The sequence below is a fragment of the Misgurnus anguillicaudatus genome, chromosome 2, assembly GCF_027580225.2.
Source record: "Misgurnus anguillicaudatus chromosome 2, ASM2758022v2, whole genome shotgun sequence".
Lineage (NCBI taxonomy): Eukaryota > Metazoa > Chordata > Actinopteri > Cypriniformes > Cobitidae > Misgurnus > Misgurnus anguillicaudatus.
The window spans coordinates 18,825,986-18,848,790 of record NC_073338.2 but is presented as its reverse complement, the minus strand read 5'-3'; the positions used below and the strand labels follow the sequence as shown (position 1 = coordinate 18,848,790).

Genomic DNA, 22,805 nt, shown 5'->3' with positions numbered 1-22,805 from the left:
TAAGTTTGTTGTGTGGCCGTACTACGTTTATTTTATGTATATAATAATTAAAATGTTTTCATAAGAAACCTTAATGTATATGAACTTGATTTGTAAGTGTACTTTGGGGTTGGACCTTGCTTGCGTTTCCGATTTCAAAGCCCCCAAACCCTTTCAGCGGTGAGGGTGGACGCAGCGATGTCCTCTGCTGGCGTCAGGTCCTGAGGCAGATCCACCTCCCGTTACATGGCGTGCCCGATTTATGCTGGCAAGCTTGGGATTCCCCCGTCTCCTGACAGCATTGTAGCGCTTGGCGCAACGATGGGGAAGCCAGCTAATGAGACAATTGTGGCTATTTCCTCTCACGCCTGTTTAACCTACGCTGATTTGGGCGAGTTTCTTCCATCCCCATACAAAACAACTTCTCTGTCTTTGACTGCTCTTACAAGAACGTCGGTCTCCTCGGCTGTGAACCGCGCCTGGCGTGCGCCTGGTAAATCCGTCATAATAATAGCAACCCGCCATGGAACTTGCGCCCTTGCGTTTAAACAGAGTGTTGGATAGCGTTCTGATTGGTTAATTTGACGTTACGCCCAAACCACACCTATGAATAATGAACCTACTTCAGACCAACCCCTTATTGATTTGCGCCTGGCGCAAGACTTATTTCTCCCGCCGGGAAAATAGCAACAGCGCCCAAGAACCGCCCACAAAGTCACTTGCGCATTGCGCTTCGCACTTGCGTTTCAGATCGTTAAAATAGGGTCCAAGGTCTCACTGTGACATATCGATCATGTTTTGGTCACATATTGGTCTTCATGTCATACGAATTCGCAGGTCAGAGTTCACCAAACTTGAACTTTGAAATGTGCCAAAATTTAAAAAAAATCCATAACCTTGTGTTTCCATTATGCCCCATGCGTATGAATAGTAGTCAAAGGAAATAAAAAGTCCTGGGCGTTCTTGGCGTAAGTAAGGTGAAGGATTTTAGTTCACATTCTTCTCCAGGCTAAAAATGCTGGCAGTCAAGAAATCCCATGTATATGGTGCAATTGAGAAAAGAAGCCAAGGTCACTTATTTGGCTGGCCTTTTGTTGCTGTTTAATCGTGTTGTTATATGCGATGTACATTTGGTCATCATTTACTCATCCTCGTTTTGTGCCAAACCTGTAGGATTTACTTTTCACACAGATAATATGCACTCGCGCATGCAAACCAAAAGCCCCCAGAGTCGTGTCCCACATTAAGTGTCAAAACAAAAGTCTTGAGGCCAGGAGCGTCTCCTCATTGTATTTAACATGCACGCTCGCATGCTCCTGTGTGAGGCTGCAGCAGGCAGACCAAGCCAGATGCGTCGAAGAGGGGGAGGGGGTGAACGAGAGAGAGAGAGAGAAGGATGGGAAGTGCTTGCAGTTCTGCTGAGAGGAACAGAGGAGTGAGGTTACAGCAATTGATTGAGTAAATGCGGTAAAATCCCTTCCGCTGTTGTGCCAAAAGAGAAAGGCAGAAGCTGATAAAGTGAGCACAAGGATTGCTGCCGAGACGCAAGAAAGCTTTTGGGGAGGCAAGGTACTGCGTTTAAGAAACAACCCGAGAGAAGTGAAAGAGAGCCTGAGTGCGGGTACGGACCGTGAGATGTGGCAGCCAGCAACGGAGGAACGATGAAGAGGCTGCAGTTTATCAATGCGCTGGGATCTTTGCAAGAGTGATGGGTAATTAAAGTGAAAGCACCTCTGCTCATTGGATCAGGGTGATGGTCGCTGTTCAGCCAGTCCAATGGTGACCGGATCAATGTATTCAGCAGGTGATGGGCACCAGCTGTGATAGAGGTATCTTCAGTCGCTCTTTTTCTTTCTAGCGCTCTTAGCTATGTTATATTACATTAGCTTATTGGATTAAGTTATCCCACTCCATCTCGGACTATGGATAGTCATTTAAAAATCCGTAATGGTTGAAGTTGACTTGAATGTGTTGTTATAGGGCATTCCTTGGGTTATAACTTGTTATAACATTTTTTGTGTCTGCTAGTTGTTCATAAATTCCAGCTTTGCTTAGTCACAGGGATCGCTCATGTCTATCAAGTTCGGCACTGCAGTGCGTTTGCACGTACCAACTTGGCAAGAGTTAGCACCCCCCGTTAGTGAAGTGAGTGATACAACAGGCATCTTCAAAACTCATCTGTGGCCACAGAGCAGAAAATGTGAGAACTTGCTATTGCTCTTTGCTTCTCGGCACTGTGCATATCTTTTCAAGTCCTCGGGGAAGCACAGAGGCAGTCTAACAACATGCAGTTCATATTCTCATGCCAGATATGTTTTTCACTTGAAAATATCTGCAGGCTGTCCCTGCAGCAGAGTTTGTCAGACAGTTCACACTGAACTGGACTGGGACGCCCATGAGCTGCAGAAAGAGGTTGAGACACTAAATTTAGCTGCTAATCAATGTTTCTCTGGAGGTGAGCCAGGTGCGAGTGTGATGGAGAGACATTACTTCTCATTCTTTTGTACAGATTCATAAAGCTCTTCTTGAGTAAAGGGGCTGATCCTTTTTTTACTTGGACGGCTCACGCACAATCCCTATTGTGTCTGTCCACTGAGGCCTGGAAGACGAAACCAGAAGCAGAAACTTGGCCACAGACCTCCGGGTCAATTTCAGCCGTGCTTCTTGATTCAGTGCAGACACGGAGTGGCGTCAGTTCTGTCGCAGTGATGGGCCGGTTTTTTATTACCCGGGGCGAATTAACTCATCGCAGGGTGATCTGCATCTCGGCACGACTCCCTGCATGGCCCAAGGGGAAGCTGTGTGGATGAAGGTTACGTCCTGTTGCATCCTTGACATGCACACGTCTGCTATTATGTTCAAATGTGAAATAAACTGGTCAGAGGAGAATAAAAGAAACTAGCTTTTGTAAGAAAAGAGTGATATTTCACTTAGCTGTTAAGAGTGGTTGTGTACAAAAGCCACAGGGTGTCCATCTAGATGTCTGAAAGTGGCAGGTAGTGAATGAGTGGTTTATTAAGAGGACTTAGTGAATGCTTTGGGTGAAATCACTCTCGTAAGCCTGTCTGACTTGCACTTTAGCTTTGTGTGTAAGTGCAGGTCTGATGTACTGTTAGCGACCGCTGGGCATCATTACAGAAGACATTGATTTACAGAGGACAGGTGGCTTTACTGAACCCAAGACTCCATTTAAAGTTTGTCTGTATCAGACGTACTGTGGGGACAGTTTGAAAAGTGTGGGGACACATGACGTCTGTTTTTTCCAGTTTAAACATAATACCGTAAAAGTGATTAACCTTTATCCATTTCATCTACTGTATAATAATGTGTGTGAGTCTCACCTGCGTCTGCTCCAGATCTCAGAAATGAAAATGACTTACTGTCACATTATGACATTTTAGCACAGTATTTCGACCGGACAGTGGCCCCATTCAGCTTTCTCCCAGCTGTTGAAATCGAAGTGCTTTATATGGATATTAATTTTCACTGGACAGAAATGTTGTCATTCGCTTGACCGATGTCTTTATCTGGTCCACTAAGTTTTACATTTACATTAATGAATTTGGCAGGTGCACATACTTTTGTGTCCAAGGGATTCAAAACCCATGATTTTGGCATTGCGAGTGACATATTCTACCAATTGAGCTATAGATATACTTGAACTGCGTGCAGAACGCCAGCGACTAGTGATGTGTAAGGGTGTGAGTCACTAGTCTCAACGGTTTGAATCGATCAGATTTCCCCATGCGAAAAAACGATTATATTCAAGAGCCCTAGAAATGTGATTTCATTCATTTTAAAAGGAAGCTTGGCGGCATCAGGCGACACAAGCAACATTGACCATTGGTGAGAGGAAGTGGTCGTATCCAGCGACCCAACAAAGTTGAGATAAGTTTAACGTTATGCAAATGATGAGCAACTTTCAGGACTAGTGTTGGGCGATATGCCCAATTTTGAGATGGTCCTATCGTCGGCCTGTGAGATCGCCGATACACAATAGTATCGGGGGCGGGGCAATCGTTTACTCATTTATTAAACTACTTCCACACTACTTAGCTTATAGTTTCACTGCTTTTTCTGGAGAAAGCCCGCCCATGGGGATTTTCAACCGACATGTCAAACAACCAATCACAGTTTGTTTCATCTAGCGTAACGGTTCGGACTCCCCACAATAACAAGCCGGCTAGCAACAAGTCAGTTATTGAAATAACCACCCGCAATCGAATAGCATCTAAATAAACAACATTACTCACCATAGAACAACGTTGTGCACTTCATCAACAGCCACACCAATGAAACGCTTCCGGCAAACATCTGTTTGAAGCATATCTCTTCACTTTTTAACACCTACAAGCAATTCAGGAGAACCGAACTTTTGGACTCCACTAACTGCCTCAAGCTTAACTCTTGGATGTCTTTTAGAGAGTCTATGCAGCAAACTTTGCATATTTTTGAGAATCCAATGTTTAGCTGATCGTGATAACTGCTCATTATTATCCACGTGAACACGACTGATTCTCTTCCTCAATGGAACGTCAGAGCTTTGTATTCCAAGGACCAAAACTAATTGCGAAACTCGTGTCTCCTGGAAATCCGGTTTATTTCAACCAATCAAAGACGACTTTGACATTCCCACAGTGTTTCCAGGAAAGTGTACGATAAACATCAGACGTTTAGCCAACATTCTGTGGGTGTGATGTCTGAGGCTGAGACTACTTAATTTATAACAAGTCACTTGTTCGCAACCATCTTAAAACTGATGCCATTAATCCATCCGCGTCAATAAGTCTAAAATGCGTGACAGGGAGTGGGAACAACAAACTTGCTGGTTTTAACCCTTCTCATGCCTCTCTAGTGCAAGGAAATGTCAGAGCCGCATGTATTACAAGTTCAGGTACTAGGAGTCCGCTGCGTGCATTCAGGTCCGAGCAAGAGTCCAATACGCGCCCTTTGAGTCCATGTGCATGCAAGAAGAAATTTGTGGGCATTACAAGCTCTCGCGCAAAGTAAAGCCCACAAACCCTCTCATGGAAGGAAAAGCATGCAATGTGCATGTTAATGTGAAACACTATGATGATGATATTAATAATAACTATCACCAACTATCTTCATGAAAGCCCACTATTAGCCATATGACTGCCCATCGTCGATACACAATACTATCGTCTATCGGCACAAACCTATTCGCGACTGACGACTATAAGAGATGGTGCCCGCATCGCTATGGGTGCTTAATGTCCAAATTCACTTACTTGTTTTTATTCACCCATTCAAGTGGACTAGACTATATTAGCAAACTAATATAAGGAATAGTGAATCAGTGTATATTGGGCTATTTCAGACACAACCAATTTCCCGTCAGTTATGGCAGTGGATGGTTACTCATTAAGGGCTTTTCACCCTGAGATAACCCTGGGTTATTTTCAGTCTGAATGAGTTTCACATTTGTAATTTAGAAGCAAGATTTTCCCTGAAATTATGAAACCAATCATGTGTCAAACCAATCAGAATCCAAGAGTTGATGTGCTAAAAAATATGTATAGTATTGACCTACAGTATTAGTCAGCAATGGCCTAAATTATTATCAGCTATCCTTTTCATCCGAAAAATTGATATTGTAGCCTATTACAACATCTAAAAACATCTTTCCCGGTCTCTCTTCAAACTATCTGTTACAATCTTCTCTCTTCTCTTTCGCAGCAGAAGCGTCTGCGGAGCGCTCGCCCAGGCGGAGGAGCATATCGGGGCTGGGCAGCTCGGAGAAGAACCTCTCTATGGATGGACCCAACTCCTCACCCTTCAAAGTGCCTGTGAGTTCCTGCAGACATCTGCATTACATCAGCTCATCCTGGCCTGTAATACCCAGCACTCGATGTTCTTCACATAGCTGTTATTTGATTTTTAGGCCCCAGAGCTGCTTTAGATTATAAGTGTTGCAAGCCATCACTTCAAAGTAGGTTAACTACTGCCGAGCTACTGTAGCAGCAGCTACATTATGATCTATTAACTAAAGTAACTACATTGAAGTTAAACTTTTTAAATATCCATCTCTCCTGTTCTGTCTCTTAATTTAATCCGATCAGTCATTCCCTGGCATATAAGATCATAAAGGAGCAGCATGTAGGTTTGTAACTGTAATTAAATAAAGAAAATACTAATATATTCATCAATATTTAGGAAACTTGCTAAGTTCACATATTAGTTTTTTTCTTCTAAAAAACAATGCTATAGCCAGTTATTCTCATTTTGAAATAAATGCGTGTCTGAATGTTTGTTTTTGTTTTGGTTTGTGCGATCCTGCTCCCTGCCAATTTACCCAATAATGTATTTTGACAGCTCAGACAGTTAAAAATGAGACTGTGAAGGCCAATAAATGCGACCTCTGTATGCAACCTCCAAAATGAGCCACATATTAGAGCCGGTTTGTGATTTCCAAACAATAAAAACAAATTAGCAGATAAACTTACTCAAAGCTTTTCAGATGCCTGTAGGAATCTGGCAACCCATGCAAGCGTTGAGTCTGAGGAGGAGGGGGCAAGGAAAAAACAGCTAAAAAATTTACTTTTTACTAACTGCGGTACCTCTGGATGTCAATCATACATATTTCTCCTTTAACTGCTTCTCAGAAATGTTTTTGACTTCCAAATACTACATGTGAAAAAGAGGCTTGTGTACTCGGTTGAGTGTTACATTGACAACAGCAATGTAATGTTTTGTCGTGCCAGACAGCTATTTGGAAAAAGGAGCCCGCTGCTTGAAAAGCTGAAAATGTTAGAAGCATCGATGCCTTTTGTTAGTCCCAAAAACTGCAGTTTTTCTTCATCTATCATCTGCACATCACACTGCTCTGATATAGAAATAGAGCAGAATTCCTGCTTGGGATAAATGCCCCACTTTAATTGCCCTCCTGAGCTCCAGACTAGTGAAGTATCGCTGTCCTCAATTTATCCCCTGGCACTAATGGCCTTATATCAGGACAGTTTCTGCATGCGTCTCATATCACTCTTATGTCCACCAATCAGTGTTGAGACGAATGACTTGCATACCACAATGTTGCACCATTCTTTAAATATTTAAGAAATGTTTTCAAGTAAAAACAATGGACATATCATACCTTCAATATTGTAAAACATCACATTCTGGAGAGCAGTCTATGCCTCAGAGATGCATTAGAAATTGTTTGATGATATTTTTAACTAGGCTGGAAGTGGGCCAAGGCTGATATTTATATCCCAAGCAAGCATTTCTGTGCATAGTGTCTTTTTTTTTTTTTTTTTTTTTTTTAGATGTTTGTCTGAAAATTGTGAGACAGAACAAATAGATTTGGACCACTTAGACAAAAGACGATTAGATATCTGTTTTAATACAAATACTAAGTAATTTTCTGGTATGAACTTGGGAACATTGAGTGACAGGTGGATTGATATTGGTTCTGGTGTGTTATTATATGAATAGACTGCATTGAAGCCTGCCAAACTACACCACAGCCTGAATTTCAAGGTTAAGCCTTTGTGAAATGATATGTGCTTACACTACAATGGCAAACATGTAGACACCATATTTTAACAGAATTGTCTGTTCCAGCTTTTTAGCAATGCCAAACCTTAATGCCATGAAATCCTTGAATGTTTGTGAATCTTGGGGAAAAAATTCAAGGCCTTGGGAAGTTTTTGAAAATATACATAGATACAAGTCATTGAAAGTGCTTGAATCTATTTTACGCAATCCAAAATCCATATTAGTAGGATATGGTGTAGGATAATATCATAAAAATTCTTGACTTTTAAAGCACACGTGCTAAACTGTTCGCTTAAAATGCTTATATCTTCTGTATGCGAATGTTGATTCATACCAAAATGCTTTTTTGCATAGTTGTGTTTGATAAATGAAAACTTCTGGGGTTACGTATGTAAATGTTGTTCCCAGAGAAGGGAACAAAACGCTGCGTCTCATTGCCATAATTCCTGCGTCCCTGTTACGCCGTCTTTGGCAATATTTCAGATATCGATATACTTCCTGGCTCCTGCGTCACCCTGTCTTTGTCGTTAAGCCTCACCATTGGTTGAATTTGATATACACATTCAAACGCACTTACCCCTGGAGGCGTCCCCAAAGTGTCACTGCAGTAACGCAGCGCAAGTTCCCTCGAAAGGGAACTGTAATAATGTATCTTAAAAGATAACACAATGTAACCTTGCTCTCACTTGAAATGTGTCCCCACATTTAGTCCTTGAATTTGAGGGTATTGGACCTGGAAGTCCTTCAAAGATCCTTGAATTTGACGTTAACTAAGGTGTGGAAACCCTGACACCATTTCTTTTTCCCAGTTTTGTAACAGCATATTGGGGAGCGTTTCTATTCCAGCATTACAAAACTCCTGTGCCCAGAGAGAAGGCCGTAAAGTATTTAGTCCTGTGTGGAGGAGCTTGACTATTGTTGCAATTCATCCCAAGTCTGTTCCAGTCTTTGCTTTGTGCAGGCCAGAGACCCAAACCCCTGACATCACTACTGCTTGTGTTTTATTGGGAACAAATCCACACGGCCACATTGCAACATGTAGTAAAAAATCTTCCCAGAAATATGAAAGCTGTAATAGCAGTTAAGGGAAGGATTAATGCATATGGCTGTGTAGTCGGACATTGCACTGTCCAGTACAAATACGATCTTGCATGTCATTTGGCCTCAGTCTATTACAGAGTAATTTTTTCGAATCTGAATCAAGTCCCAATTGACTAATTTATCACACACTTTCTCACTATCTTGCCTTTTCTTTTTTAATGGAGCTTTTAGTAGCTGACGGTCACCTACTTATAGACCATCACAGACCTGAACAGGGCCAAAATCCATCCTGCCCTATTTTTCAGATAGCCAATTTCATGGTGCTGCGTGCATGTAATGTATAGCCACTCTTTATAGCAAACCCTCTGTGATGCATAGCCATATCGGGTGTGCCTCATAAGTAGTGATCGACCGATATATCGGCCGGCCGATACATCGGGCCAATTTTAGCAGGTTTTAGGTGTATCGGCATCGGCCGATTCGCGGCTTGCGTTCGCCGATAGTTTTTCCCTGGCATTAATTACAGACAGGCGCCCACAGGCAGCTCTGTGTTGCTGGAGGCTGCCTGCAGCCCGTGCATTGCCCCTCCCCCCACTAGCAGAGCGGAGCGCTCCAAGCTGCTCTGGTAAGTTTTAAACTTCAAAGCATCTTTTAACTGTTTGACTGAAATATTGCCATATACTTTGAAAGTGTTAACACGTTGCTCTATATGTGCGTGCAACCATAGCTAAGAAAGTTTGGTGGTCCTAATGGAAAACGCGAATGCCTATAAAACTGCTTGCCCTTGTATTTAGGGAGCTTCAAATAGCCTTTAGGCTAACCGTATGCATACGGCAGCTGTTACGAACACGGGTCATTGGATTAAATAATGCTGACGTTGTTCCGTGATTTCGTGGTATTTATAGGAGTTTTATTCAGCGACCACCAGTCTGATGTTTGGACGCGATGCGTGCTTATAATGCCGCAAGCGAACGCAGGTCATCAGCCGAACAGCTGATCATAGCTGGACAGGGTGGGTTTTTAATCCTCATCTCCATAAATATATGTAGTGGTAAAAGGCTAAAAATCAATATCCATTGCTGATAGTGTCTCGTCATTGTGGAGAGCGCAGTTCATGGTTGCATACGTTTAAGGTTGTTAATGCGGAGTTTCGCGGAATTTTCGTCAGCGAAAAAAATTAAGAAATTCGACCAAAAGCACTTAGTTCCAAACAGTTCCCACATGACTTTTATGTGACCGGAGAAGTGTTGTTTTGTAAGTTTTGTCAACATTTCCGTTCACTGGGAGCGCAAAGATACATGCACTCTCTCATCCATGTCTCACTGCACCTCTCCCACGTGCACGCGCGCTCTACTATCTGACCGAAGTCCATACACAAATCCTCATGTATTTGTTTAGTTTTATGCGTTTTAAGCGAGCTGAGGCAAACTAACTATCCCTCGCATTTAATATAGGGCACTAGAGTGTGTGAGGTACAGAAGTGGGGCAATTGGCATGTTATTCAGAATTCTTTTTAAGTGGTTTTTTGATCAGTATTGCTGTCTTCTTCCTTATTCCTTGTCTTCTTATTAAAGATATTTGCTCTACAAGAGATTAAGTTAAGTGCACTAAAACTTAAGACCTAATGCATTAAATAGGTTGTAAATAGTTGGTTACTTTCATGGATAAAGTGAAGTGTTCGCCTTGTTATGCTGCTTGGTTGCTGCTACTGTGTGCAATGGTGTAATTATTATTTTATTTATGTATTTTAAGCAGCACTGAATTTTCTACCTCACCTTTTTTTACTATTTGTTAAATATAGTTCAGTAAATGTTCCTTTTTTAAATTAAGAGTTGTAACATTTGGTTTTATCATTGTGTCATTTTTATGATATAAACTGAATAAGAAAAAGCAGTATCGGCTCCAAATATCGGCTAAAGAAAATCGGCAGCCTGTATCGGTCATCGGCTAAGGCTGATGGAAAAAAATCGGTATCGGCATCGGCACAAAAAAATCCATATCGGTCGATCCCTACTCATAAGCCTTGAAAAGTGAAGCCTCTGGCTCTTTGATCGCCCCCTGGTGGCTGGCTGCAGTACAAGTCATAATCCCGCCCTCTCCATTCAAATGAATGGGACTGTGCTCTAAATAAAAAAAATATTTACACTTCCAATAAAAGTTTTCGAAAGATGGTTTTGGTCCTTTCAAGTAGTTGTTATCACGCTGATATATGTTCAAGTGTTCATTTTTGTGATAAGTTTCATTTTAGCTTGTAATTTGATGCTATAGAAACGGGACGTGTCGTTATGATTGGAGTGGTTGAATTGGCCACGCGAGCGTTTGGGCGGAAGTTTGATACCGCGGCTCCGCCTCTGGCTTCACGGACGATTCCTTCTGCGCATGCCTCGGCTCCAAACTGACGTTTTTACGTAACATGGCGGCGACCGTGGTCGGACATTTTTGGCTTCAATTCATTACAATGGTGGGAGGCGACGTCGCGTCGTCCATCTTTTTTTACAGTCTATGAGCCATATAGATATATATAGTGTTCCTGTGTAGCTCAGTGGTAGGGCATTGCGATAGCAGCACAATATGCCATAGGTTCGAACCGAGAGAACAAACAAACTGATAAAAAATACCTTATAATGCAAGTCGCTTTGGATAAAAGCATCTGGGGTGATTCTCACGAAATCCAGACTTAGAAGGTGTCAAGCATCAGATTTTTTTAAAAAAGCCCTTGAAGCCTTTTTTTTTGCACATAAGACTAAGGTCTGAACTTGCTATTAACATTATTTTTAGAGGATTTAAAACATATTTCCTATAGAATTATTTAAATTTTTTCGATTATCATTATCAAAAATGATCATTACCGCAACATGATATTACATTAAATATATGCATTTACAAACTCATGTTTCGGTAATGAGAACTAAAAAGTTGTCTAGGTTCTATGATAAACAAAATATCAACTTTTATCTGTAGAAAAAAAATAAGAACGGCTTACCTGCTAGCCATCTTGAGTGTCACAGTCAATTATGTCCCTTCCAACAAATTTTTTTAAATGTTAGTTCCTTAAGGGCTTAAACAATGATTGAAAATTGTTGCGGAGGATGAGAAAAATTTTCTTGGACACATTTATATTCTTTATTATTATTATTGTCTCTACATTTACCAATGATCACCAAATACCAGATGTTTCTTTAATGTTTATAGTATAACATGCACTTAAGCTTTTTATTTTTTAGATTTTTTAATTATAAATATTTCCATGTCAAAGAACCCAAATCCAGTCATGGACACATCGCAGTAATGAAAATTTCCCCTTAAATGTGGGAAAAACAACGAAATTGGTTTGTATGATGTCATTTGAAATCATGTGCAAAATAGTACATGAAGAGATGTTTGTAATTGTATGCTTCTTAACAGTTACTTAACTGTATTTTGATACTCTTACTTTGCATTTACTTTTTTTATCAAAATCTTTTATGACACATCATAAGTCTAATTTCACCAGAATCACCCATCTGCCAAATGCATAAATGTAGACATGTTTTTTAGTTTTTTAATCACTAAATGAGGCACACAATAAAGCTGAATGTGGTTAAAAGCCTAATTTTAATATGGTAAATGCATATATTTTTAATGATAACAACATTGAACAATTCTGCCTTCATGTGTCATATTTTGCAGAAGATTTGGTGACATGTAAATATATGCACACCTGCACACTTTTGTATAAATCGAGAGTTACGTATGTAACTACGGTTCTATGAATCCCGGATGACCGCCAGAGGCGGTGCTTAAGCACTGAATGATCCATCTCGCGCATGCGCAGGTCGAGTGTTTATACCAACAAAGTCACCCGTGACCCCTGATGCCTACGGAGAGTCTATAACTTCCGGTGACATCAGAGGATCTGTTCCTACAGAATCTTCTCGCGAGTACACGGGAATTCTGAGTGACAGAACGCTCTGGCGGTCATCCGGGATTCATAGAACCGTAGTTACATACGTAACTCTCGTTCTATTTCATCCCTACTGACCGCCAGAGGCGGTGCTTAAGCACTGGATGACACATACCAGAAAAGTCACGAGGAATTTAGCACGTACCTTATTGAGAGGACAGCGCAGAGTCTGGCAACAGGACCACCTCCAGTGGATGGGGGGTGGCGACATTCACCCGGTAGAACCTGGAGAAGGTACTCGGGGATGCCCATGATGCCGCCTCACAGATGCGCTCCAGGGGCACGCCGCGCAGGGCCGCCCATGAAGTTGAGACTGCCCTGGTAGAGTGGCACCTCACCCCGGATGGCAGGGGGTGACCACCTCGTTTATATGCCTGGGTGATTACATCCACCACCCAATGAGACAACCGCTGTTTGGAGAGAGCACAGCCCCTCCTAGGACCACCATAGCAGAGGAAGAGCTGGTCTGACTGCCTTATACTTGCAGTCGCGACAACGTAGGCTCTGAGAGCCCGTACGGGACACAGCAGCTGTAATCTGTCCTCCCCTTCTGGGGGAGTAAATTGTGCCAGGTGGATAGGCTGGTTAAGGTTGGTTGATGACAAAACCTTCGGAAGAAAAGCTGAATTCGGCCACAGGGTAACCCCCGAGCCATCGGAGTTCCACCTCAAACATGAGTCACTCACAGAGAGCGCATGAAGTTCCCCAACACGTTTCGCTGACGTGATAGCAAGGAGAAAGGCAGTCTTAATAGAGACCCACTTCAGCTCTGCCTGAGCCAGGGGTTCAAAGGGAGGTGAACATAGGGAATCGAGCACCAGGTGTAGATCCCAGGCTGGAGCGCGTTGTGCTCGTGGGGGGCGTAACCGCCATGCACCCTTCAGAAAAAGGGACACCAATCTGTGACACCCCACCGTGTCGTTGTCCACCCGAGCATGTCGAGAGGAAATGGCTGCCACATATACCCTCAAGGTAGCCGGGGACCGGCCGCCATCCAAGAGTGACTGGAGAAACTCTAGAATCTTTGGAACTGAACAGTGCACAGGGTCCACATTCCTGTCTGAGCACCATGTAGTAAACAGCCGCCACCTGTTCTCATACTGCGCCCGGGTAGAAGGCGCCCTTGCATTCAATATGGTATTGCAGACGCCATCTGAACACTCAGTCAGCAGCGGGTCGGGCCCTGCAGCGACCAGACCCACAGCTGCAGGCGGTGAGGATCGGGATGCCAGATTTGGCCCCGTAACTGAGACAGGAGATCCCTCCTGTCTGGGAGGCGCCACGGTGAACCGTTGCAGAGGCTGTACAACAGTGGAAACCATGTTCTTCCCGGCCAGAAGGGGGCTACCAACAGTAGCCTGTGACCGTGTTGGAGGACTCTCTGCAGTGTTGGAAGAATCAGAGGGATTGGTGGAAAAGCATAGAGGAGAACCTCTGGCCAATCGTGTGCGAGAGCATCCTGGCCCAGAGGGCTGCTCTTCTCCGTCCAGGAGAACCAAAGGGGGCAATGGGTCGATTCCTCTGAGGCAAAGAGATCCACCCCTGCCCTGCCGAAGATGTCCCAGATGCTGAGGACCACATCCGGATGAAGCCGCCACTCCCCCGGCGGAGGCTTGCAACGGGAGAGTAAGTCTGCCGCCTGATTCTGCTCCCCAGGCAAATACATCGCCCTCAGGCTGGCCAGGTGTGGCCCTGCCCACAGCAGGAGATCCTGGGATGCCTGCAGCAGTGGTGCAGACTTGGTGCCTCCTTGGTGGTTTATGTGAGACACAGTCGAGACATTGTCTGATCGCACAAGCACATGCCGGCCTCCCAGGAAGGGAAGGAAAACCTGCAATGCCTTGTGCACAGCCCGCAGTTCCAGGACATTGATGTGCTGTGAGCGCTCCTGCACAGACCACAGCCCCTGAGCTGTTCGATTCTGCCACACAGCACCCCATCCCGAGAGGGAAGCATCTGTTGTGAGGATTTCCCGACGAGATGCGATGGAACCCAAGGGCATGCCCTGCAGGAGAAATGACCTTACTCTCCATGGGGCCAGAGCAAGAAGGCAACGACGTGACACCTTGAGTTTCCTGTGCCGGTGCCACTTGACATCTAGGTGAAAGCCGTGCAACCACCTCTGGAGGGGACGCAGCGACAGCAGTCCTAGAGGAATCACGGTAGCGGCAGCTGTGAGTTTCCCTAGGAGGCGCAAAAACTCCACATAGCATAACTGCCTGCCCCCCCGAAACAGGAGGAGGCGGCGGAGGATGTCGTCCACCCGCTGTGGTGATGGGCGAGCCTTCATGGTGATTGCATCGAGAGTCATCCCGAGAAAAAGCGTGCCCTGCGATGGAACCAGGCAACTCTTTGTAAAATTCACCCGGAGGCCCAGGCGGGCCACATGAGAGAGAAGACACGACGTGTCCAGTGCCACCTGAAACTGGGATGGCGCACAGATGAGCCAGTCGTCCAGATATGGGAGAATCTTCATGCCCCGCGACTGCAAGTGCGAGAGGGCTGCCGTCACACACCTGGTGAACACCCGAGGGGAAAGGGAGAGACCGAATGGGAGCACTCGGAACTGGAAATGACGCCCTTGAAAGGCAAACCGCAGAAACTGCCGATGGTGTGGAGCTATAGGGATGTGGAAGTAGGCATCCTTCAGGTCTACTGACGTAAACCACTCTCCTTTGGCAATTGTACGTAGAACCTCTGCAGTGGTCAGCATGTGGAACCTCAGAACCTTCAGGAACCTGTTGAGACCCCTTAGGTCGAGGATAGGACGGAGTCCGCCATCTTTCTTTGCTACCAGAAAGTAAGTTGAGTAGAACCCCCCAGGGTGCAATAGGGGATCTACTGGCTCGATGGCGCCCTTGTCCAGGAGGGCGGACAACTCCTGGGTGAGGGCTTGGGCTTTTGCCGGGTCGCTTATGATGGTCATCTTGACCCGGCCATGGGCTGGGGGCCGGCGTCGGAACTGAAGTTTGTACCCGTGGGTTAAGGTTGAGAGCACCCATGGGTCCCTGATGGAAGCAGCCCAATAGCTGAGCTGCTGCTGGGAAAAACAGCCGACGGCCGACCCCCGGGCTTCAGCGCCGGGGTCCCCGGCCTCTAAAGGTTCCAGAGGCACGACGGGTTGGAAAGGACTGAGGTTGTCCTGAGGGCAGCCGGTCAGGCACCCGAAAGGTCGGTGCCTGCTGCTGAGCAGGCTGTGGACGTGGGCGCAGAGACCTTAGGTAGCCCCTAGGGTGAGCCTGTGGACGAGAGCTGCGCTGTGGGGCAGCTGGAGGACCTCTAGGCCTGCTAGGAGGCGGAACGCTTCTTTGAAGCCCGGACAGCTGCTGTCGAGTCCGTCCGGCTTGGACCGTGCGCTCAAGCGCTTCCAGAGCTGCGGAACCAAACAGCTCCCCTGGTTCCACCGGAACACTGCGGAGGGTTCTCCTACAGGCCTCAGTGAGAGGAGATTGTGCCAACCATACCTGGCGGCGAGCCTGCACAAGAGTAGACATCAACCGCCCCAATTCCCTAGACATCAATGCGAATGCCTGTAGTGAAGCATCGCTAAAATTGTGGACAGAGGCATCCAACTCAGTCTCCTGCAGGGAAGTTGACAAAGCGAGCATCAGGTGGGACATGGAGTTACCGATGCGTCCCATGCGGGCCGCTGCATCATAGGCCTTACAGAGCAGGTCATCTGTAACCCGGCACTGGGGACGAGGGCACCTAGCATCCGGCCTCAAAGCCTCATCAGGTGAGATGATAAGAGCCGCTATTGTCGGCTCAACTGCTGGCATGCGGTCCAATCCGAACTTCTGGGCGTCCTGCATGGCTGCCAGGGTCCGGCCATCGGACGTTGCATGAGAGAGGGCCCTAGAATCCCTCCAGCATGCCTGCAACTCCCTCAAATACTCCTCCGATGGGGGCGCAGTAAAGCTGACGGAGGCTGGGACACGCCTGAAAAAAGCACTGGCCGGAGCCGGCTGAGTTTGCGGGACGTCCAACTGGAGACGAGCAAGAGCCATACGAATGATGGCTCCCATAGAGCAGTCCTCAACACCACCAGTAGAGCTATGGGTTGAAGAACGGGAGCAGGCCCCAGAAGGTTGGGAGGCTTCCATCTGTGGAAGTACCTCTGGCTCATATTCATTAAACTGGCCAGCTGACGCTGCCATGGAAAGCACATCGTCCTCCGACTCCAAGGAGGCTGCCGAGGGGACAAAATCATCTGGCGGCTCTGCTCCAGTACCGGACTGGAAAGCCAGGAAGAGGGACTTCATAGTATTGAGCTCCGCTGTTAGTTGGTCCACTTTAGAGGCAAGCCGGGGTCCCTTAGCCTTTTTTGCAGGAGTGGGGCCTGCAGCCTCAGCAGCCCGACGTTTAGACTGCCCAGACTGATCTGGAACCAGTCGCTGGGCTGGGGTCAAATGTCCAATCGACAAAGTAGAGCCCAACAGTTGCTCCACCTCAGCCAGTCTAGCTGCCCTCACTGCCCGAGGCATGATACCGCAGTTCATGCAGGGGTCGTCAGAAAGACCCTCCTTTAAATGTTCGAAGCCAAGACATGAGGGACATAAATCATGGCCATCCTCAAGCTGCAGAGGAGCCATACAGGCCGAGCAGGAGTGGTTGCCAACCATGCTGGCAACTGAGAAAAAAGGTAGCCTCGGCGGAAACGCTGCCACCAATTAGTCACAGGGGCACACCTATGCTGGGAGCGGGAGCGAAAACACTACCTTCACCAGCTAAGGGTAAACTATCCCAACGAAAAAATAGACACAGAATGCAGTACAGATGCCGGGAGAGGGAGCGAAAGCACAACCTTCACCAACAAATGTAGCAAAAAAGAAAAAGATTAGCTTCAGCGGGAACACTGCCACCAATCTAGTCACTGAGGTACAAATATGCTGGTAACGGGAGCGAAAGCACTGCCTTCACCAGCTTAGGGTAACGAAAAAATAAGACACTAAACGCAGTACCGGTGCCGGGAGCGAAAGCACAACCGTCACCGCAAACGTTGTGAAGCCAGTTAAGGGTAAGCGCTATTAACAAAAACCGGCACAACCGAGTTGGCACGAATACACAAAGCGCTGTTAAGCGCCGAAACGATGAACAAAAAACTGGCACAACCGAGTTGTTGCAAAATACACAAAGCGCAGTTAAGCGCCGAACGATTAACAAAAAGCTGGCACAACCGAGTTGGCACGAATACACAAGCGCAGTTAAGCGCCGAACATTTAACAAAAACCGACACAACCGAGTTGGTACTAAATACAAAAAACGCAGTTAAAGCGCAAAAAGACGTTTAACAAAATAAACCGGCACAACCGAGTTGGCACAAAGTAACTACACGAGCGCAGTTGAACAATCAACCAAAAAACTCGTCCGTGTTACAACAATAAATCGCAGATGAATCAATAATATAAAGGTAACTGTTAACGTTAGATTACAAATGTCGGGAGAGGGAGCGAAAACACAGCCGTCACCAACAAATGCACCAAACGAGCAGTTATATAAAAAGTTTGTAACTCACCTGTCGGTAGATTTCGTTGCGGCCTTTGGAGGGCGAGCAACTCGCTGCTCCGACAATAAAATGTCACAAGGCCACCAGCAACGAATGAAACACAATATCCTGTAGTCTTTTGCTAGCGCGGAAAAAACAACCTGCGAAGCGAGAAGATGAAAAGGAACAGATCCTCTGATGTCACCGGAAGTTATAGACTCTCCGTAGGCATCAGGGGTCACGGGTGACTTTGTTGGTATAAACACTCGACCTGCGCATGCGCGAGATGGATCATTCAGTGCTTAAGCACCGCCTCTGGCGGTCAGTAGGGATGAAATAGAAGTGCAAAGTCTATAAATGCTGTCTTTTTATAACTTAAATCCACATTATTAGTCGTGACTTACCTCAGATACCCCTTAGATAGCTAAATGATACATAGATTTGGTCATATTGTCTAGTATTCAGATTCACGTCCTGTTTTTATTATTCTATATTTATACGTTTATTTATATAACGCCTCACCTCCTCTTGGCTAGACTGAATGTGTAACACTTTCACACTGGTTCTGAATGAATAACCTTATGCTGAATGGACTTGAAAGTATTTTTCTCGCTTCCTGCTTTACCAAGAATAACACCCTCATAAAAACAGCTCATACTGACCCAGAGCCATTTATTACATGTGTTTATATATCCGCAGGTGACCGTTTGAACTTGCTGACTTATTGGTTACTTATTAATATTTAGTTTTTTTCTTCAAGACATTGCGCAACACTGACTGCACTAAAATCAGATGTTAACTTATTCAGACTTTTATTAGCCTATGCGAGTGCATTTTTATGGCCAAGAACGAGAGATATGTCTGTTGAAATGGTTTAATGGATTTATTTTATCAGCTTTAATGTTCAGACCTGCTTTTGAAAGGTCACGGGAGTCTGTATGAAATTACGATGACAGTGGCGCTTCTGTGTGATATGTTCTTGGGGTCTTTGAGCAGGTGGGCTCTGTCTATAATTGATGATCACTTTAAAGTCACATACAGCGGCGAGCGCAGACTCTTAGGTCGTGAGTAAGCATGAGTCACCCGGGGCACAGCAGCGCACACGCACGCTCAACCCGTCATTCAGCTACTTACTGGTTTCAAAAGGAACGCACCTGACCTTTTCTCTCTTTTTTTAGGGCTTTTTAAGTAAACGACTGAAAGGATCCATCAAAAGAACGAAGAGTCAGACGAAACTGGACCGCAACACGAGTTTTAGACTCCCATCACTAAGGCCAACGGATAATGACAGGTAAGATTTGTGCCTGTTTTGTATTTTGTAAGTTCACACAGGGAGAAATGCAAAAGAAGTTAGTTTTCTCATTGCCCGTAAGGAAAGAGTACTCTTAACAGCGAATAGAAAGGTGTTTGGCCCTGTTAAGTCTGCTCCAGTTTTCTTTCCAATTCATGCCTGCTTCTTATAGAAGGCAGCTGTCTGGAAATTTGCTGTGTTGGGACCTGGCGCACCATGAGGTCTGTTTTAAAAGAAATGTTAAATTGTTCAGGCAGCCTGACGTTTCTCTGGCAGAACTGTTGTGTCCCTGATGAAGCTACTGGATTACAGCTGTGACTCTCAATTTGTTTCTCAAGATCTTAGAAACGCTTATGCTTATTTGAAATGAGTTTGAAATGAGTATAAATTGTGAAGGGAAAAGCTGCCAGCGAGTTCCCAGCATGCACTGGCTCTCTTTCCTTGAAGTTTATAGGGCATCCCAGGTGTAAACTCATGAAGTTGGTTGAGAGATTGGCCAGCATGTGCAGAGCATTTTTAACCCTTGCTGGACCGGGTGTGCTTCGTATGTCTTGAAAAGTAAAGCTGCTGGCTCTTTGATCACCCCCTGGTGGCTGGATGCAGTACAAGTCATAAACGACACTCTCTTCATCCAAACAAACAGGACTCAGGTCAAAATAAATAAAAAAAATTCCGAAATATGGTTTTAGTCCCTTAAAGGCGGGGTGCATGATCTCTGAAAGCTAATGTTGATATTTGAAATCACCTAAACAAACATGCCCCTACCCCAATAGAATCTGGACCATCTTTTGATAGACCCGCCCCTCACATAGGGAACCCAGGCAACGATGTTGGTTATTGGACACGCCCATTACTGCTGATTGGCTGCAAGTGTGTTTTGGTACTCTGCTCGACTCCAAAGTGTTTTTCAAAAATCATGCACCCCACCTTTAAAGTAGTTTTCACGCTGATATATGTTAAATTGTTCGTTTTTGTGATAAGTTTCATTTTAGCTAGTAATTTGATGCTATAGAAACGGGGCATGTTGTTATGATTGACATTTGTGATTGATAGCTCATTTGAGCAGACTGTCTGCTAAATGTAAATATGTAAATAACTAACTATACATTTTTGATTTCTGTGTTATTTCACAACGGCAAAATGAATTGTATTATTGTAACTTATTGTAGCAAGCCAGTCAAATGACAATTTCAAAGGGTGTGTTTAAATTGTGCATTTGGCCGGAAGTTTGATTCGCGGCTCTGCGTCAAGGCTCCATGGACGATTACTTCTGCGCATGCCTTGGCTTCAAACGGACGTTTTTGCGTAACATGTCATACATTTTACGCTGAGTTTATTACAAAGGAAGTGGCATCGCGTCGTCCATCTTTTTTTTACAGTCTATAGGCTGGACCACAGAACCAGTCATAAGTACCACGAATATATTTGGAGCAATAGCCAAGAATACATTGTATGGGTCAAAATTATTAGGATTTAAAGCTCACATAACACACGCTATTTCTGATGTTAGTCTGGAGTACCTATAGAGTAATATTACATCCTTTATATCTCCGAAGAGTCTTTAGTTTAATCAGATTTATAAAAGAAAGATTAGCTTTACCGATTCTTTCCGATAACTTAGAGCTGAAGATCTTTGCCCGAACCCGACGGGACCCGTCGGGACCCGACGGGCTCGGGCGTGTTCGGGCTTCATTTCTAACATTTTACATGGGCTCGGGTCGGGCTCGGGCTTGCGCTCCGGGTTTGTGAGGTAAATGAGCGGTCAAGTTCAACGCTGCTGGATGCACTATCAGTAGCGCAGGATCGCGCTGAATTCATTTACAGTGGATTTAATGATTTTACTCATCAAAAACATCTGTCCTAATCTTGGTGAGTAGGTTTTTCAATGTATAACTAAATATGAATCGAGTCTTAAATACATAATTTAGACAGAGGATATAGACTTATGTTGGCAGTAATGGAGAGAAGTGCCGACGCAAATCCCGCGGAGCCTTTCTCTTAATTTCGTTATTGCCAAATACCCATCTTAATGCAGAATGTATTATCTTAATTTAATTCGTTAAGAAATAATAATTGTATTTGCATATTTATAGTGTATTGCATAAGCCTATTTAGAATGAGATGTTACAATGTTACAGATGACTTATTTTATTTATTTCTTTGTTTCAACTTCCAAGTGGCGTGTAGATTATTAGTCATGAATAAATAATGTTAAAACCTGTGTAAATTACTCATTCTTGACAAAAGCTGTGTATGTGCGCACATTTAAATAATGTCGGGCTGTAAACGGGTTCGGGCTTTTAAAAAGCTGTCAATCTAAATGTACGTTCGGGTTCGGGCTGCATTCTGTCGGGCTCCGGACATTTCGGGCTTAACTTTTAAGGCCCGATTACAGCTCTACGATAAATTATGAAAAAATGAAGAAGGAGGAGTTACTACCGCTGGAGGAGCAAGTACGAGTTAGGCTTGCTGTGATAGTCGGTGAAACGGTGATAATCGGTGCATCAGCCTCTCACCGGTTAGAACACTTGCCCACCGCGACACCGTCTTTCACCGTCGTTTTGATATTTTCGTGTAATTAAATCATTTAGTTTCGTTAGAGAGAGCAAACACACTAACTACTGAATGTGTCTGCTGCCTGAATTCAGCGGAGCTGAACGCGCTTCACATCACAAAGCAGCAGGTGTCAGATTTCATTTATTCCTGAGTGTGGGAGGCAGGCTGACTGACCAGACGATGTCAGAGCTGCGTGCTTACTCGTTTTTGTTATAATATCTATATATGATGTTTAATATAACCCAGATTGTTTTGTTGTTGTGTTTTTCTTCAAGAAAAATAATAAACCCATCATTCAAGCAGCGCTTTATTGAGAAGTAGCCGGTTGCTCTGCTTGGGACTGGCGGGTTCTTTGAGAATTACCTGCGAGCACGCGCACATGGACGTCATACACGCTTACAGAAACGCGTTATAAACAGAAGCTAGGCGATCAATGGGCATCTTAAAATCTGAAAACAGCTTTTCTCAATGTTTAGGTTTTTTTTGCACCCTCTGTATCTCGGCCAAATAAATATTGTTCTATCATAACAAACAATACATCAATGGAAAGCTTATTTATTCAGATTTCAGCTATTTTGATGATCTTAATTAAAGAAAAAATACCCTTTTGACTAGTTTTGTGGTCAAAGGTCACATTTGACTTCAGTCTGTATTATTTTGAAATATTGCTGATTTTACTATTACTTTACTATGTAAGATAAGAGTACAGAGAAAAACACAGGGTGAGACATGAAAAAGTAAAGTGGATACAAATAAAAATATATAAACATAGGAGCAAAAACTATTCAGTATATACAATATATATGTAAGAATAGTTATAAGAATGAGTAGGATTTGCAAGCTTATATACATAAGCATGCTTTGGCATAAATAAGCATAATAAAGTTTTTACATTCAGTTTTATGTGACAGACAGTAGTGTTAAAATCAACTTTTTACCGCCCTCTAGAGGACAACACTGTTGGCCAAATGCTATCTACCCGTACATACCGG

General features: G+C 44.4%; 2 protein-coding genes across 11 annotated transcripts in view; one reads left to right on the top strand and one right to left on the bottom strand.

Annotated features, from left to right (window-relative positions):
• The window catches only part of rasal2 (RAS protein activator like 2), a 101,092-nt gene that overhangs the window by 55,769 nt on the left and 22,518 nt on the right, over nucleotides 1-22,805 (top strand). For 5 of the 10 annotated variants that reach the window (XM_055201761.2, XM_055201758.2, XM_055201756.2 and 2 more), the window contains 2 exons: nucleotides 5,680-5,789; nucleotides 19,145-19,257. In XM_055201761.2, the coding sequence (XP_055057736.2) occupies nucleotides 5,680-5,789; nucleotides 19,145-19,257 (223 nt within the window). Of the gene's footprint in view, nucleotides 1-1,403; nucleotides 1,809-5,679; nucleotides 5,790-19,144; nucleotides 19,258-22,805 lie in introns of those variants that run through there. The other 5 variants (XM_055201759.2, XM_055201757.2, XM_055201766.2 and 2 more) reach the window with 3 other exon arrangements.
• LOC141369039 (uncharacterized) lies at nucleotides 15,556-18,297 on the bottom strand. The gene is made up of 2 exons (XM_073874085.1): nucleotides 17,997-18,297; nucleotides 15,556-17,285 (listed from the first exon to the last, which is right to left on the bottom strand). The coding sequence occupies exon 2, from the start codon at nucleotides 17,101-17,103 to the stop codon at nucleotides 15,556-15,558; it is 1,548 nt and encodes a 515-aa protein (XP_073730186.1). The 5' UTR covers nucleotides 17,104-17,285; nucleotides 17,997-18,297.

Coding starts and splice junctions, on each gene's coding strand:
- LOC141369039 (XM_073874085.1), bottom strand. CDS start 17,103: ATGGTTGGCAACCACTCCTGCTCGGCCTGTATGGCTCCTCTGCAGCTT.